The sequence below is a fragment of the Micromys minutus genome (genome assembly GCF_963924665.1).
Source record: "Micromys minutus genome assembly, chromosome: 3".
Lineage (NCBI taxonomy): Eukaryota > Metazoa > Chordata > Mammalia > Rodentia > Muridae > Micromys > Micromys minutus.
Window position 1 is genome coordinate 30,962,519 of NC_137972.1, and position 13,449 is coordinate 30,975,967.

At 48.1% G+C, this 13,449-nt stretch overlaps 1 protein-coding gene across 2 annotated transcripts in view; it reads right to left on the bottom strand.

The window, feature by feature from the left end:
• Window positions 1-863: 863 nt before the first annotated feature.
• Window positions 864-13,449, bottom strand: part of SYN2 (synapsin II) — a gene marked incomplete at both ends in the record, with an annotated part of 143,272 nt that continues 130,686 nt past the window's right edge. Inside the window, 3 exons of one of the 2 annotated variants that reach the window (XM_080914650.1) lie at window positions 864-999; window positions 3,712-3,964; window positions 7,807-7,867. In XM_080914650.1, coding sequence (XP_080770776.1) covers window positions 864-999; window positions 3,712-3,964; window positions 7,807-7,867 — 450 coding nt within the window. Of the gene's footprint in view, window positions 1,000-3,711; window positions 3,965-7,738; window positions 7,868-13,449 lie in introns of those variants that run through there. The other variant, XM_080914651.1, reaches the window with a different exon arrangement.

Sequence of the window (13,449 nt, forward strand, 5' to 3'; positions counted from 1 at the left end):
GCAACAGCAGCTTTTTACCTTCCTGGACTTTTAACTCCCTAGTCACAGACGCACCTGCACGCCCACGCATGCACTCAACCTAGAGGGGGGGAACCTCAGGGCTGAATCCAATGCTTGTTAAAGCTGCTGCTTTTATTACACCAAGGTCTTGACATTCGTAAGGTGATAAACACAAAGGTTGGTGGGCTGCTGTTACAGCGGCATGCATTCTCTTCTACAGTACAGCTTCGAAAGGTCAAGGTCACTGATGTTCACAGGACAGAACTGCTCTCCAGATGGGAGAAAGGAGACACTTCGGGTCCTTGTTCTCTCGTTTCAAAGAGACACAAGGAACTTCACCTCCACAGCAGTCTAGGGAGTGTGGGGAGTGTGCTTTCAACAGGGACCAAAAGGAGACCCAGCTTTGGGGAGAAGTTCCTAAAACTTCGAGCCAACAGTACTTCTAAGGTAAGAACATACTTCCCACAGGTAGCACTGACTACTAGGACATGCTGAGCTGGGTTAAGCTGCCAGGAGTCCTACGTTACAGAGATCCTGGCTTCACAGGGAAGAATAAGACACAATGGCTCTGTCACAATAAGGCCACTAAATTCACAGCAACAATGACTTCAGAATAAAGCTCTTAAGACTACAGGGAAACAGCCCTTTCATCTACTGTCAGGTCTTTCTCAGGGAAGGCACCTGCCCTGAGACTATCACATGGTCATTTCTGGGCTGCACAAATTACTGAGCACAAAGGAACAGAGGAAGGGGCCACACATGTCAAGTCATGGGACATTGCCACCAAACATGGTGGACTGCTGTTGATGAATGTCTTAGATGCCTTTCCTGGTTGGGCTGGATGCCCTCGTGTATCTGAAGAGCTAATCTGAAAAGAGGCTGGCAAAGGACTTCCTCAAGCTCCGGATGGTCTCCGCTTTGGCTTCATCTTCATTGGCTGAAGACCGGAAGAAGGAGGACTCAGAGAAGCTGAACGCATTTGTCAGGGACTGCGACTTGCTTGAAGATAAAAACCAGAGAGAACATGAGGAGGGTGTTCCTAGTGAGGCAGCGTAGGGCTGTGACATGAGGGTATACAACAAGAACTCCCCACTCCCTCCCCAGGAAGAACAGGGTGGCAGATGGCTGGGAGGGCTGTGCTAGGCATTGGGAAGCCCTTCGCCACCTTCTCACCTGTGGCTGAAACAGGGAGGGATGGGAGCAGTGTGGGAACCAGAGAGAAGGGAAAGAGAGAGGGGGAAAGAGGAAGAATGGGTGACTCAAAGGCTGTGTCTTTTGTTTGAGGCTAACCATCCCCAACTCCTAAGTACAGATCTGGGCATCTCACACCTTTTTCCTTTGATGGCAACAGACTCCAGCACTTATGGGCTCCTGGCCTCTTTTTCATCCACTGCCAAGATGGACTCAACTTCAGAGTCTTGGTTTTGCTACAAAGTCATGTCTGGCCTCAGGCAAGCCATGCTTCACTCTAGCCTTGGGTTTTTCACAAGTGGCATGAAGATTTTGGTAAAATGGTGACCTCTGGATCCTCTTGGTTCCTTCTATTTCTTATTTCAAAGGAACTGTCAGCTTGGTCCCCAAAGTCTAATGCCTCCATTTCCCTGGTCTTGCATTCTTTTTTTTTCTTTTTTTCTTTTTAATGATAGGATCCCATGTAGCTCAGGCTGACCTTGAACTCCCTATGTAGTTGATGGAAGCCCTTGGGTGCATCCTAAAGTGCTTGATGATAGGCATGTACCACAGCACCTTGTTTTAGTCAGTTCTGGGGCTAAAACCCAGGACTCTGACATCGCTAGCTTCATGTCCCTTTTTAAAAACGTGATCATAGTCAACTCTATAGTCTTTCTAAGAGGAACCTTAATATAAGGTTGGTGGAGTTCAGGGTATACAAGAGTAAAAGAGATGCTTTATCAGACCATGATTGTTAAGCAATATTATAATGAAAGAAACCCAACCACCTTATACACACACACTTTAGGAACTTATTTTTCCAAAGCAAATGATTCAAAAACAAAAACTCTGAAGGCTGTGCTGGGGATAAGCCAATACCACAATGAAACATGAGGTTTGGCTTCCCTGGTGGCCTGGCTTGTCTCTTGATTCTCACTGGGTCTTTCTGGCTCTAGGTCTCCTCTGGGACCTCCATCCCTCTCCCAAATGCTAGATGCATCCAAGAAAGCCACACCTGTGTGTCATTCTCTCCTCCTACAGGGGCTGTGGACAGATGTCCTGCCTTTCATTAGGACTGGTGACAAGCCCTAGCATGCTAGCCTCTTGGGAATACCTCTGCACTCACAAGCGAGGGCACCCAGTACAAGCCTCCAGCTCATCATCAGAGGCTGGCTCTGCTCGCCAGCTTCAGCCCAGAGGCACTCACAACCCAAAGATTTGCTTTTATACTGGGGCCAGAGCAGATATGAGGATCCTGATCAGCAAGTAGAAATGGCTGAACTGAGGAGACTTCAGAGCGAGTTAAATGTAAGCAACATTACTGGCTTGCTCTGAAGAATAAGAAGAGCCATGTCTCTTCCATCATGTATGACTAGAAGACCTAGAAAAGTGACCATCTGAACACCCAAGCCCAGCCCTGACTGCCACTGACTTAGATGGGTGGCTCTGAGCAAAGTTTTCTTCTATGTGTACAATTTGGGGGTGCTCACCTAGACTCTGAAAGCCCATGGTCTCTCTCTTGCTTCCTGGAGATTCACTATTGTACATCACTTTAAAACAGTGTTTCCCGACCTTCCTAATGCTGTGACCTTTTAATACAGTTCCTCATGCTGTGGTGACCCCCAATCATAACATTATTTTTCTTGCTATTTCATAACTGTAATTTTGCTCCTGTTATGGATTCTAAAATCGGTGTTTTCTGGTGGTCTTAGGTGAACCCTGTGAAAGGGTCATTGAAGAGGTCAAACCCCACAGGTTGAGAATCACTGCTTTAGATCTACAAGCAGGGTGAGTCACCCTTATGTTCCTGGAGCTGCTGCTAAGAGTGGTGACAGAGTCTGCATAGTGATACTAAAGCCAGCACAGGTGGCTCTGGGGACTTGGGGGAGCAGAATGAACTAGAACCACCCTCCAAGGAGAGAACTACTGCTTCCTAAGGGCTCCCACAGTTCCCTTCAGAACAGTGCTGTGAGGGGCCTCTGGGCTGAACGTTGAGAATGAGAGCATCTGGGGGGATGAACCTCTTTCTAGGTGCCTCCTTTGTTACCCACACTTCCCCAGACAGAGCTGAAGATAAAAACTGAGATGGAGTTAACGACTTCCCTCTTTTCCTCTAGGCAGCTGATTACATACTTTTGGATCAGAAAGAAGAATGACTTGAAGACTTTTTGTTTGTTTGTTTACAAGTTTAGGAGTCATGCATATGGAAAAAGAGTGGGAGCCCTACGTCTGTTTAAGGCTAGCCAAAAAGGATCAGTAACTGCTGTAATTCCTTATGAAGAAAGAGGTGGATGTCAGCATCCATCTAAACCCGAGGCAAAATTTAATTTCCCTCTTTTCTCTCCTCCCAAGTCAATCTAGCCATTCTTCTCACACATACCAGAAAACAAACACACACCCACAAATCATCACCACCACCATCAGCCCCTGAAATCCTCAAACATCTGTGGCAACCTGAAGGTGGTTGCTATTGCAGGTCAGAGGCCCACAGCCCATGAGATGGGGACAGGAGAGGGGATAGGAACTGCTGGGTTCTCTTACTTGAGCTGTGGGTGAGGCTGGGGCTTCTGTGGTGGAGCAGCCTGAGGTGCCTGGGCCTCTGCCAGGGAGTTGCTGCTGGAGGATGCATCACCGTGGGTGGTGGTGGGGCCGCCCGGCCTCTGAGGAGCCGAGGAAGAAGAGGAGGAAGAGGAGGAAGAAGAGGAAGAAGATGGCAGTGATGGTCCTGAGGGGAGCCGACGTGGAGGCAGCACTTTGCCTGGGGGCTGCATTCCTTGGGGTTGCCCAGGGCCCCCTAGGTTCAGTACAAGAAAAACTTCATAATTTAACCATATCAACCGGTTTCTTTAGTAGAATCAATGTCTCAAATGGTGTGGTTAGATCATTGCTAAAAGAATTTGCGATACTGTATGTAACTACCTGAGGCTCTGGAGGACTGTGAAGGGAGTCCTTAGACAAGACATCTTCACTGTTTGTACCTTCTCAGAGACCCAGCAACTTAGTCACAGTGGAAGTCAGAAGGGCAGGGAAGAGGGCCGAGGATTGGGAAACCCCACAGAGAGAAATTCCCTCACAGAAGGCCTCCAGACCAGAGGGACTCTGCTCTGTTTCCCAGAAGTCCTCAGGGACAGCCACCCTGCTCTGAAGCTTCCTAAGAGCCCCGGATTCTACACGCAAGATGAAGGAGAGGGCAGGGAACAAACAGGAGAATAGGAATCAGAACACCTAAGAAATACGAGTAACACTTCCCTCAGCAAGACACCAAACTTCTCTGGGCCACAAACTACCTAAAAGTCCTACCATTATATTTTAAAGATAGTAGTTGTTTTAAAGATGCTAACAGATGAAACACTTGCTCAGAGAGGATTCCAGGCCTTCAGATCACCAGTGCCTGACACCGTTTCCATGGTGCTGCCCTCCATCCTGCTCCGAGCCTGCAGGTGCCTTATTACCACACCCATCCCACCTGGGCTTCACTGGAGCATTAACTCCCACGACCAGGATCAACCCCTTTCTTCCCAGGCACTCTTTGCCTGAGTGCCATCCTCAGGGGCCCCAGCATGACAAACCACTCAGGGGTGTGGAGAAATACTCCAGACATCCAAATCTTAGTCTCCCCCAGGGAGGTTATGAGCACCATCTGGCAAACAGCCCCTTAATAACAAACATACCTTTCACCCAATATGAGACACAGAACCATCAGATCGATGGCCTGTTGAGAAAAAAAGACCCTCCTTTGTCTAGGGGGGTGGGAGGGTGAAGGACAGAAAGTGTGGTACCAGTTTATATTTTCTAGAAAAGGATTCTGCACATCTCTGAAATCAAAAGACCCCCCACGGCCACACACTGACTTGTGTAAGTGATTCCAAATGACCCGGAAAATCTAGTTTCTCTCCTCAATCTCAGAGTTTTCACTCATGAGCCTGCTGTAGCTATGGTTCTGTTATTTCGTAGACAGCAGAACACCCCTATGTCTCTGCAGAGGCAGAAGTGTGTCTATGCTGCTGTGCACCCAGGATTACCAGTTCATTGTCCTTCTATGTGGCACGAGCTCCCCTTTATCGTCAGTCCCCAATTAACAGTAAGTTATGCTGCACATAAATAAAATACGTATGTAAAGTATGTGGAATTCTACACATTTAAGGAGTTCAAAGACAAATCAGATAACCAGCTTCTGCCTCCTGAAGCCTGACACCAAGTCTATTACTTCATTAGCATTATGACTGTGTTGTTTCTGGTCAAGTAATTCAGGTTGATGGCTCAGCCTCTTGAATCTCAAACCTGAGTGCTTTCCCACCTGTACAGAGGTAATCAAACAGCCAGAAACTTTACAACTTAACACTGAAGACAGATATAACTTTTCCTTTATTGCACATTTAGCTGTACAAGAGAATCACAAAAGTGAGATGCTTTGTCACACCTCCAGCGTGGCTGAGGGGCTCCCAGCCGGGTCAGTACAAAAGAGGGGGGACAACACTGGAAAAGAAATGGGAACAAAACACCTGAACAGAAACCCTACACTGTGACGAAAGTGTCCCCCAGGCCACAGAGTTGTCCCTTAGCATGCTGCCTGAGGGCACGTGATAGTCATGTGCTGCTATCTGCTTGCGTGAGGCAGTGGGAACTGTAATCAGCTTCTAACCCCCACCTGAGAGGCCTTGGCTGACGCCACCCTGTAGCCTGACTGAATTCAAATGGCAACTTTAAATTTGTGGCTCACAAATGTCACATGAAAAGCACCTGGATGTAACACACTGATAACATGCAGAGAAGCAATACCACCACCAGCTCATCACTTGAACACACAACAAAAAAAGTTTAAAAAACAAACAAACAAAAATGTATTCCTCCATTCTGAGAATCCCTGTATTGTCTTCTAGCATTTCTTAGACCAGGAGGTGTTTAAGGTCCTGATTCTTAACCCACCTGGAAGTGCTTATGTATATGTGTGGATATTCACAACTGACTGGATACCATCTTCATCTAAGGGAAGTGTCATAGATGACAACACGAGTGTCAGAATTTTCCAGAAACCACCGAGAAACCAGGGCATGTGCCCCTTGACTCAATGACATATACCAATACCGCTCACTCCTCAGACTTGGTAGTCCATAGCCCAGCCATGTCACCACAAAGGTGGGGAACATAGAAGCAGAGCCAGAAGCATTTCTTCTAAGTGGCAGACGGCTAACATGAGCTCTCGTGTGGGCTGTGGCACTAGAGAAGGCCACTTGGAACTCATTCCCAGCCTTGCCCACAGACAGCAAATGAGGCACTGACTCAAAAGTTCTGGCTTAATTAACAAGTAGGTCATCTGCCCACGGCTCTTGTAACAGGAAGGACAAATACCCTGGCAACAGTTTTCCAAGGCCTGCTGCCTCTCTCTGTTCAACATACCACCTATATCTCAGATAGGTTTTATCCAGAAAGCTACCTGGTTTGGGGTATCCAAAGAGGTCAAGGCTAAGAACCGAAGTGGTCAAGCCCAGAGCTATGTAGGCAGAATGCCCACTTGGGTAGCAGGAGACATACATATTTGATCTGGTCTCATGCTAGGAAGCCTGGAGAATGGTCAACTTCTCCTCAGACTACTGGGGTTGGGCACTCCTGCATTCTCTGTCTACCACTGCTGGAGAACCGGCTCAGACGATAAGTCAAACTTTGAGGAATACACGGCAGCCCAGTTCTACAGAAGCACACACAGCCAACTTAGAAACAGCAACAACAAAGAAACAACTGCAGGCACTGAGATCAACATACAGAAAACACGAGATCACTTAGATATTGCACATCAGCGGCCCCTTATTTTTTTTTTAAACCTTGAAGCTACTTAATAATGAAAACGAGGGGTACACAGGGTATAAATACAGAACACATTCCCGGAAGCAGCTGGTTCTTTGTATTTCGTCACTAAAAACACAAGAGCTCTACAGGCACAGCCAGCTTACTCACACACACTCGTACTGCACCAGACTTTAGCGAATGGAGAAAGAGATGGGTGCCTTCAAGTTCACTGGGCGGAACTATGAGAAGTAGACCTTGGGAATATCTTAGAAGTGCTATCTATGTACCCTAGTCATGCAGGGAGGGGGTTAAACACAGTTCAGTGAAGACCCAAGCACTCACGGAGGTAAGTGCAAGAAGGTGAGGCTGAGCCTGAGGGAAGAGGGGAGAAGCTGGGCCGTCTTTGTGGGCTGTCTCTCCCCATCCACCCCAGTGCTAGAATCTCATCCCTCATTATGTGATGCTTTAAAAACACTATCAACCCACCCAGAAGATAGTCACACTGGACTTAAGAGAGGCACGATTCTTTTGTACACTGTTGACAAACAGCCCTGGAACCACACTGTATACAGAAGAACGTAGAAGCATTACAAGCACAAACGGGGACAGGTAAACAACCAGACAGGGGGCTGACACTGCATAGGAGAAACAGTCCAGTCAGCACTGAGAGGACACAGCAGTGTACCTCGGAGCATCTGCCGCTCCCTCCCCGCCTTCCTTTCTTTTCTCTTCTTTTTGTTTTTGGCTTAAGTTTTCTGTTTTGAAAAGTTAACTACCGATCGCTTTAAGAAGCTTGGACTTGTTTTGGACCTACTGCAATGCCATTACAGTCGAGAATATACTGTAAACAACCTTGGGGGGGTGGCCGCTGAGGAGGGGTCTTGCTGGAATCCGGTTCCTTAAGAGCTCCACTCTGGAAGACAAAAATAACAAAAGAATACCACAAGAGATAAAACCAAAACTCCAAGCGAACGAACGCCAAAGACAAGTGCAGTGGAAGGCCACAAAGGGGTCCCAGGGTGTGCTCAGGAAATCCTGATGTGCAGACCGCCAAGAACCCTCAGCTTCTGGGCTGTTGCTGGTCTTGAGTTGGCAGTGTGGGGGCTTGGAATTTCTGATGGATGCCCAAGGCTTCCTCAAACCTCTTCCATTTTGCTCACTGTGGACTTACTTTACCTGGAACTTGAAAGCCTGTGCTTTATTGTCACCCCACACAGCCTGACATCCAGGTTCTATTTGCACTTCCTTTGTACCCAGCTTCTAAAAGGAAAGCAGCTGGGCTGCCCATGGGTCTCTGGGAGGGGTGGTGATGAGGTCTGGGCTAGGCTGAAGTAGATGTGTGAATTTGTATGTGCCCCCTTTCTAGATGCTAAGACTGGTAAAGTGTTCAAGGCCATGTTGTTTTGCTGTCTCAAAATGCAGAATTTTAGTCTGCCCGACGGCATGGCTCCACTCCTACGCTTCCTCTCCTCCCAGCTGGGATTCTGATTATGTCCTGACAGGATCAAAGATGCATGTGACTCCGTGTGTCTCACACTTGTGTTTCAAGCAGATCACATTAGGAGTTTGTCTTCAGTGTGCCGGAAACATTCTCTAAAGCCAAAGTGTGCCAAGTGGGCCGATGGTGATGTCAGAGCATGACTCCCCAAGCAAGGCTGCAAAGTGGGCTAAATGTGCCTTCAGCTGGTCTCCCGCTTCCCTCTTGATGCTCACCCCTGAAGATAAGGACCCAAGCCCTATTCCCACATCAGTGCCATTTCCTCCCTGCTCCCTACTTTCCCTGTAGCTGAGTCTGGCCATGTTTCTCCTCCTGCTCCCTATGGCCACTCTTTAGCTCAAATACTCTTGAAGTAGAAGTGTTCTCTTTCCAGTACTCAGTAATTCAATAATGACATGACTCCAAGTGCACAGAAGTTTGTACACTAACAGTCTGGCCTTTACTGTACCCTTAATTCCCCACAGCAGGGAAGCCCATCTTACCTGTTAACTACCTTCAACAACAAAGCATCCCTTTCTTCCAAGCACTCTAAATGGTTCCAGAAGACCTGCTCTGAGCTCTCTCACATTGAGATGCACACACATTAAGCTTTAAGCCAGTTGGTGGCCACCTAAGTCACTCATGCATCAGGGCTCCTCAGTTCCTCCCTCCTTGGCACTGTATTCTAATTACCAGATTGATTAAGCATTTATCAGGTTTTTTGCTTAAACTATAATTTCCTAATCCTTCCAACTTACCTCTCCAATCTTTGTTCCCCATGGACACCGGTACCCTCGTAAAACCTCCCTAGGTGTGCCACTTAATTTCTCTTGAAATTTATTGAGTGCTCAGTGTGTCTTACATATACGGGCCCTTTATGTGACCTCTCCTTTATACCTAACAATGGCTGTATGTAGTAGACGCTGCTTTACCAAGATTCCCAATTGCTTCAGCACAGTTGAAATTAACCTCTCTAGCCTTCAGTTCCTCACATGTCCTAGAAGTACACACGCCTTCTGGACCCAACCTAATTGGTTAGTCTCTTTTCTAAAACAGAAGCTCAGGCATCTGGCAGCACAGGCCAGCTTGTGAAGCATCTAGACTGGTTCTTGCCAGTGCTCTCCCACAGGCCTCACAGAAGGCACTCACCATACAGACTGACCTTGGCTCTCCTCAGTCACAGAAATATACATGTGAGATGCTCAAGGATAAAATGAGCCCCAGAGTGCCCTTCCCAAGGCTTTGGGGAGAGAGGCCCCAGAGGCAGTCCTCAACCCAGGCTAGAGCCTGGGAATGTGCCTTGGTTACCCTTGATGGCGCCTAAAAAGCTTCTCCTGTCCCTGGTTCCACTGAGGTTGTGGATGGAAGACTTCTCAGGGGCTGAGGGAAGCAGGAGTCCCCTAGGACTGTCCCTTGCCAGGCTGAGACACTCTGGCTCCTCCCACAAGCCTGCTGTCTGCTAGGGGCTGAGGGCTTATTCCCTATGGGGTTTGGCTACCACGGGATCTGTCTCCAGTCACCAAGAGCCTCCTGGGATGTTGAATTCCACAGAAGTCTGGCCACTCTGGCGTCACGGCCAAAATTTGGCGCATAGCCAGCCCTAGGCAGGAACTCGTGCTCAGCCTGAGTAGCAGAGTTTCTCTCAGGAAGCTGGTTGACTCAAACAGGTAAGAATGTTTAGTTCAGCTCCTGTGGCCAGCTGCACAAAAACAGAGAGGAGGAAAGCAGCCTTTCAACTGCCTACGGAATGAAGCCCCATGAAACCCTGAGCCTATGGAATGACTGCAAGTAGCTGTCAGTCTGATGTCACACCGAAACTAATGTGGCTGCATGTGCATTTGTGTCTTAATAGGGGAAGGGAACCCCTCCCTCCCTTACTTGCTTGGTCAAGCCTCAGTAGAAAGAAATCACCACTCGGCACCTCTTTGAAGGGGTGCACTAGCAGGGTCTGTGAAGAGATAGGGGTTGAGGGACTAGAAATGCTTTCTTTACAGGACTTGACAAGTTACATCTCTGCGTCTTGGTTTCCCCCAAATGGTTAGACTACAAGGATTAAATGATGTGACCCTGGCAACACCAGAGTTACTGTCAATCATGTCAGTGGTAGCCTAGGTAACAGTGACTGTTGCACTGTGAGAGCTCTTCCACCCGCACCTAGAAAAACTCTGGCCACAGATACTGTATAGGGGCTACAAGTTGTCACAGGCAGAGCAGTTCTGCTGGCTCCGGGCTTCCACTAATTTTTTGTGCATTTTTTAGTTCTTTGAATGACTGAGGTAAGAGATAAGCCCTTCTTAGCAGCCCAGTCTTGAGGCAAGAAAAGCCCCAGGGCTGCTGGGCCTGAACAGAGATATCCTGCAGGCACAGGCTTTAAGGGACTCGGTGAGGAGAGCACGCTGCTTGCCCACAGAGGCTTGCTAGGCAAATTATTGTCCTGCTCTGCTGGGTCTGTGGAGCTTTGGCAATCAAAGGGGCCAGGGGGTAGGAGAGATGACTATCCCATGAAGCAGCTGGTGAAGTGCTAGGTCGAGCATCTGGCTATTAAGGGAGGAGAGCAAGTTTCCTCATACGGTATACCACAAGTGCCCAGATTTCCCTTTCTTTCCTTTCCCCTCACAGCACACCCAAAGCCCCCGTGCACAGCATTACAAAGAACCTCCTGAGCTGGGGGCAGAAGATCCAGCTCTCCTTAGCAGCCAGGTGACTCTGGATAGGTCATCTTCATGGTCTTTCCTGATATGTAAACACATATAGAATTACACGTCCCATATCTCACATACGGGTTTTCGGGGCTTAAAAACATCAACTGAGCTTTATAGACTGAATTCTAGCTATAGACTGAAATAAGCAAAACTATTGCTTTTGTTTAAATAAGAGTAAATCTACAGTGTGAGAACTGCATGTATCAGTGGAGAAGATATTGCTTCGTAGCTTCCTGTCACTTGTACCTAAGATAGTTCTTGTATGGGAGATTTTGGGTTGGGTTAGACCATGCCTTCTCTCTGTATATCACTGCCTTAGTTTGGGCAAGATCCACTCATTTGCAAATCACTGGGAGAGAAATCTAGCCCATGGCTGAGGATCTATGGGGGCTTTGCTAAAGTTCCGTCTAATTTTCCACCCTGTGGCTTTTGTTAGACAGACTGGCAGAGGAGCTCCTATCTAAGTGAGGCCCCAACAGGATGGAAAGCTGAGGAAGGAAAGACATTGAGTGACTCAACTTTTGAGAATTGTTGGCTTACCACCAGCTGCCCCCACCAGGAGGAAGGCCTGTGCTTGCTCAGCATATCTGAGACAGGAAATTGGGAAAGGGTCCCAGGGTCTGGCCCCAGGAAAGGGGCCAGGCCAAGCTTCTTGCTGGCCACGCCACAGAACTATTCTGATCAGCTCCCCCAGGCCTTGCTTCCCCGGTCCAGTACTCCAGGGAGAATGAAGCAGCAGGAAGGAATGTGGTCAGGAGGTTGTAGAGCAAAGGGGACAGTATGTTTGCAGCACCTTGAGACTTTTCCGGATCACCCTTTCAGTTGCCACTGCCCCCTTCCTTCCCCTGCAAGGGTAGACAAGGGATCCAGGGATGAGATGATGCCCCTTCCTTCCCAGGGGAACCACTCTGTGGGCAAAGACCATTGCCTGGATGGTGGCCCTCCCATAACCTGAGGACATCAGACATGGTCCATGGGGGCCACAAGTCCTATGGGGGCTCTGAGTATCAGGTCACCCTAGGTCAGAATGTCAGTTTTGAGTGATTAAAGATGTCCATGAAAGTAAAGACAGTCCCAAAATAACCAGTTTCTCTTAATAGTTCGTTAAGGGATCTAGTCACTGGTGGCTTTATCTGAACCTGCCCCCAGTCTCCTTGAGTTCTCAGCTTCTACTCACTGGGGAACACGGTCTCTCAAGCTAGTCCTGCTGTGGGAAGCAGGAAGGCCTTGGTTTGTCCTAACTTTACCTCTTAGAAAAGTGAAACAGCCCCAATATGGGATTGGAGGGACGGTTGTGTCTCTTCCTAAATTGTCCAGCCCTGGAGGCTGTTCTCAGACTGAAGAGATCCCTTCTCTTCTCTGTCTTGGTCTCCTTGTGTGAGTTCACAGGAAAATTTATTTACTTTATCTTGTGTGTATGAGTGTTTGCCTACATGTATATATGGGCACCATGTGCATGCTTGGTCCCACAGAAGTCAGAGAAAAATGTCCTTAATCCTTGTAGATAGCTGTGAGTTAGGAACTGGGCTGGGTCCTCTGCAAGAGTAGCCAGTGCTCTTAAGGGCTGAGCCATTTCTCCAGCCCCTCAGTTCTTTTATTCCAAATTCTTCCCACTACCTCTCCCAGGTCTGCTGGTTACATGCAGCCTGGAGCACAGTACTCCAGCTCGGGAAGACTCTGAGAGCTACTTGCTTCATCAGCTCCCACCCATCCTGTCACGTCCTCCCCACCCAGTAAGTAGCTTATCCTGCTGAAATCTGAGCATTAGTGTGACAGTCACATGGTCCAGAGCAGTAGTTTCTGCTCTCAGCATCGGTGAGTTGATTCTTTAACACAAGGTCAAAGCCTGTCTCCCAGCAGATTTGCCTCTGGGACCATTTCTAATCCGTGACGGCATCAGAAAGCTAAAGACATTGAGTCACAGGCTTCTGGAAACAGCTGGTAGCCAACTGAAGTTCTTTTAACTTACATTGTTTTGCTTGAGACAGAGGTCCAAGTATACTAAACTAGTATCAAATTTGCTGTATAGTCAAGGATGACGCAGAGCATTTGATTTTTATGCCTCTACTATAAGAAGGCTGAGATTAAAGGCATGACAGTACACTTGGCGTATGTCTATGCTGGGGACTGATCCCAAGGCACACACGCTTGAAGCATGCTCTACAAGTACTCTGTCCGCTGAACTACATCCTCTGCCACAGATCTCTTGCTTTTGTTCATACAGTATACGAGCCACAAGCCCCAACATCCTGGTCTCTCCTCCCAGGTGGAGTCCATTCTGTTATACTACCACCATTGGACTAGAAGCAACATTGG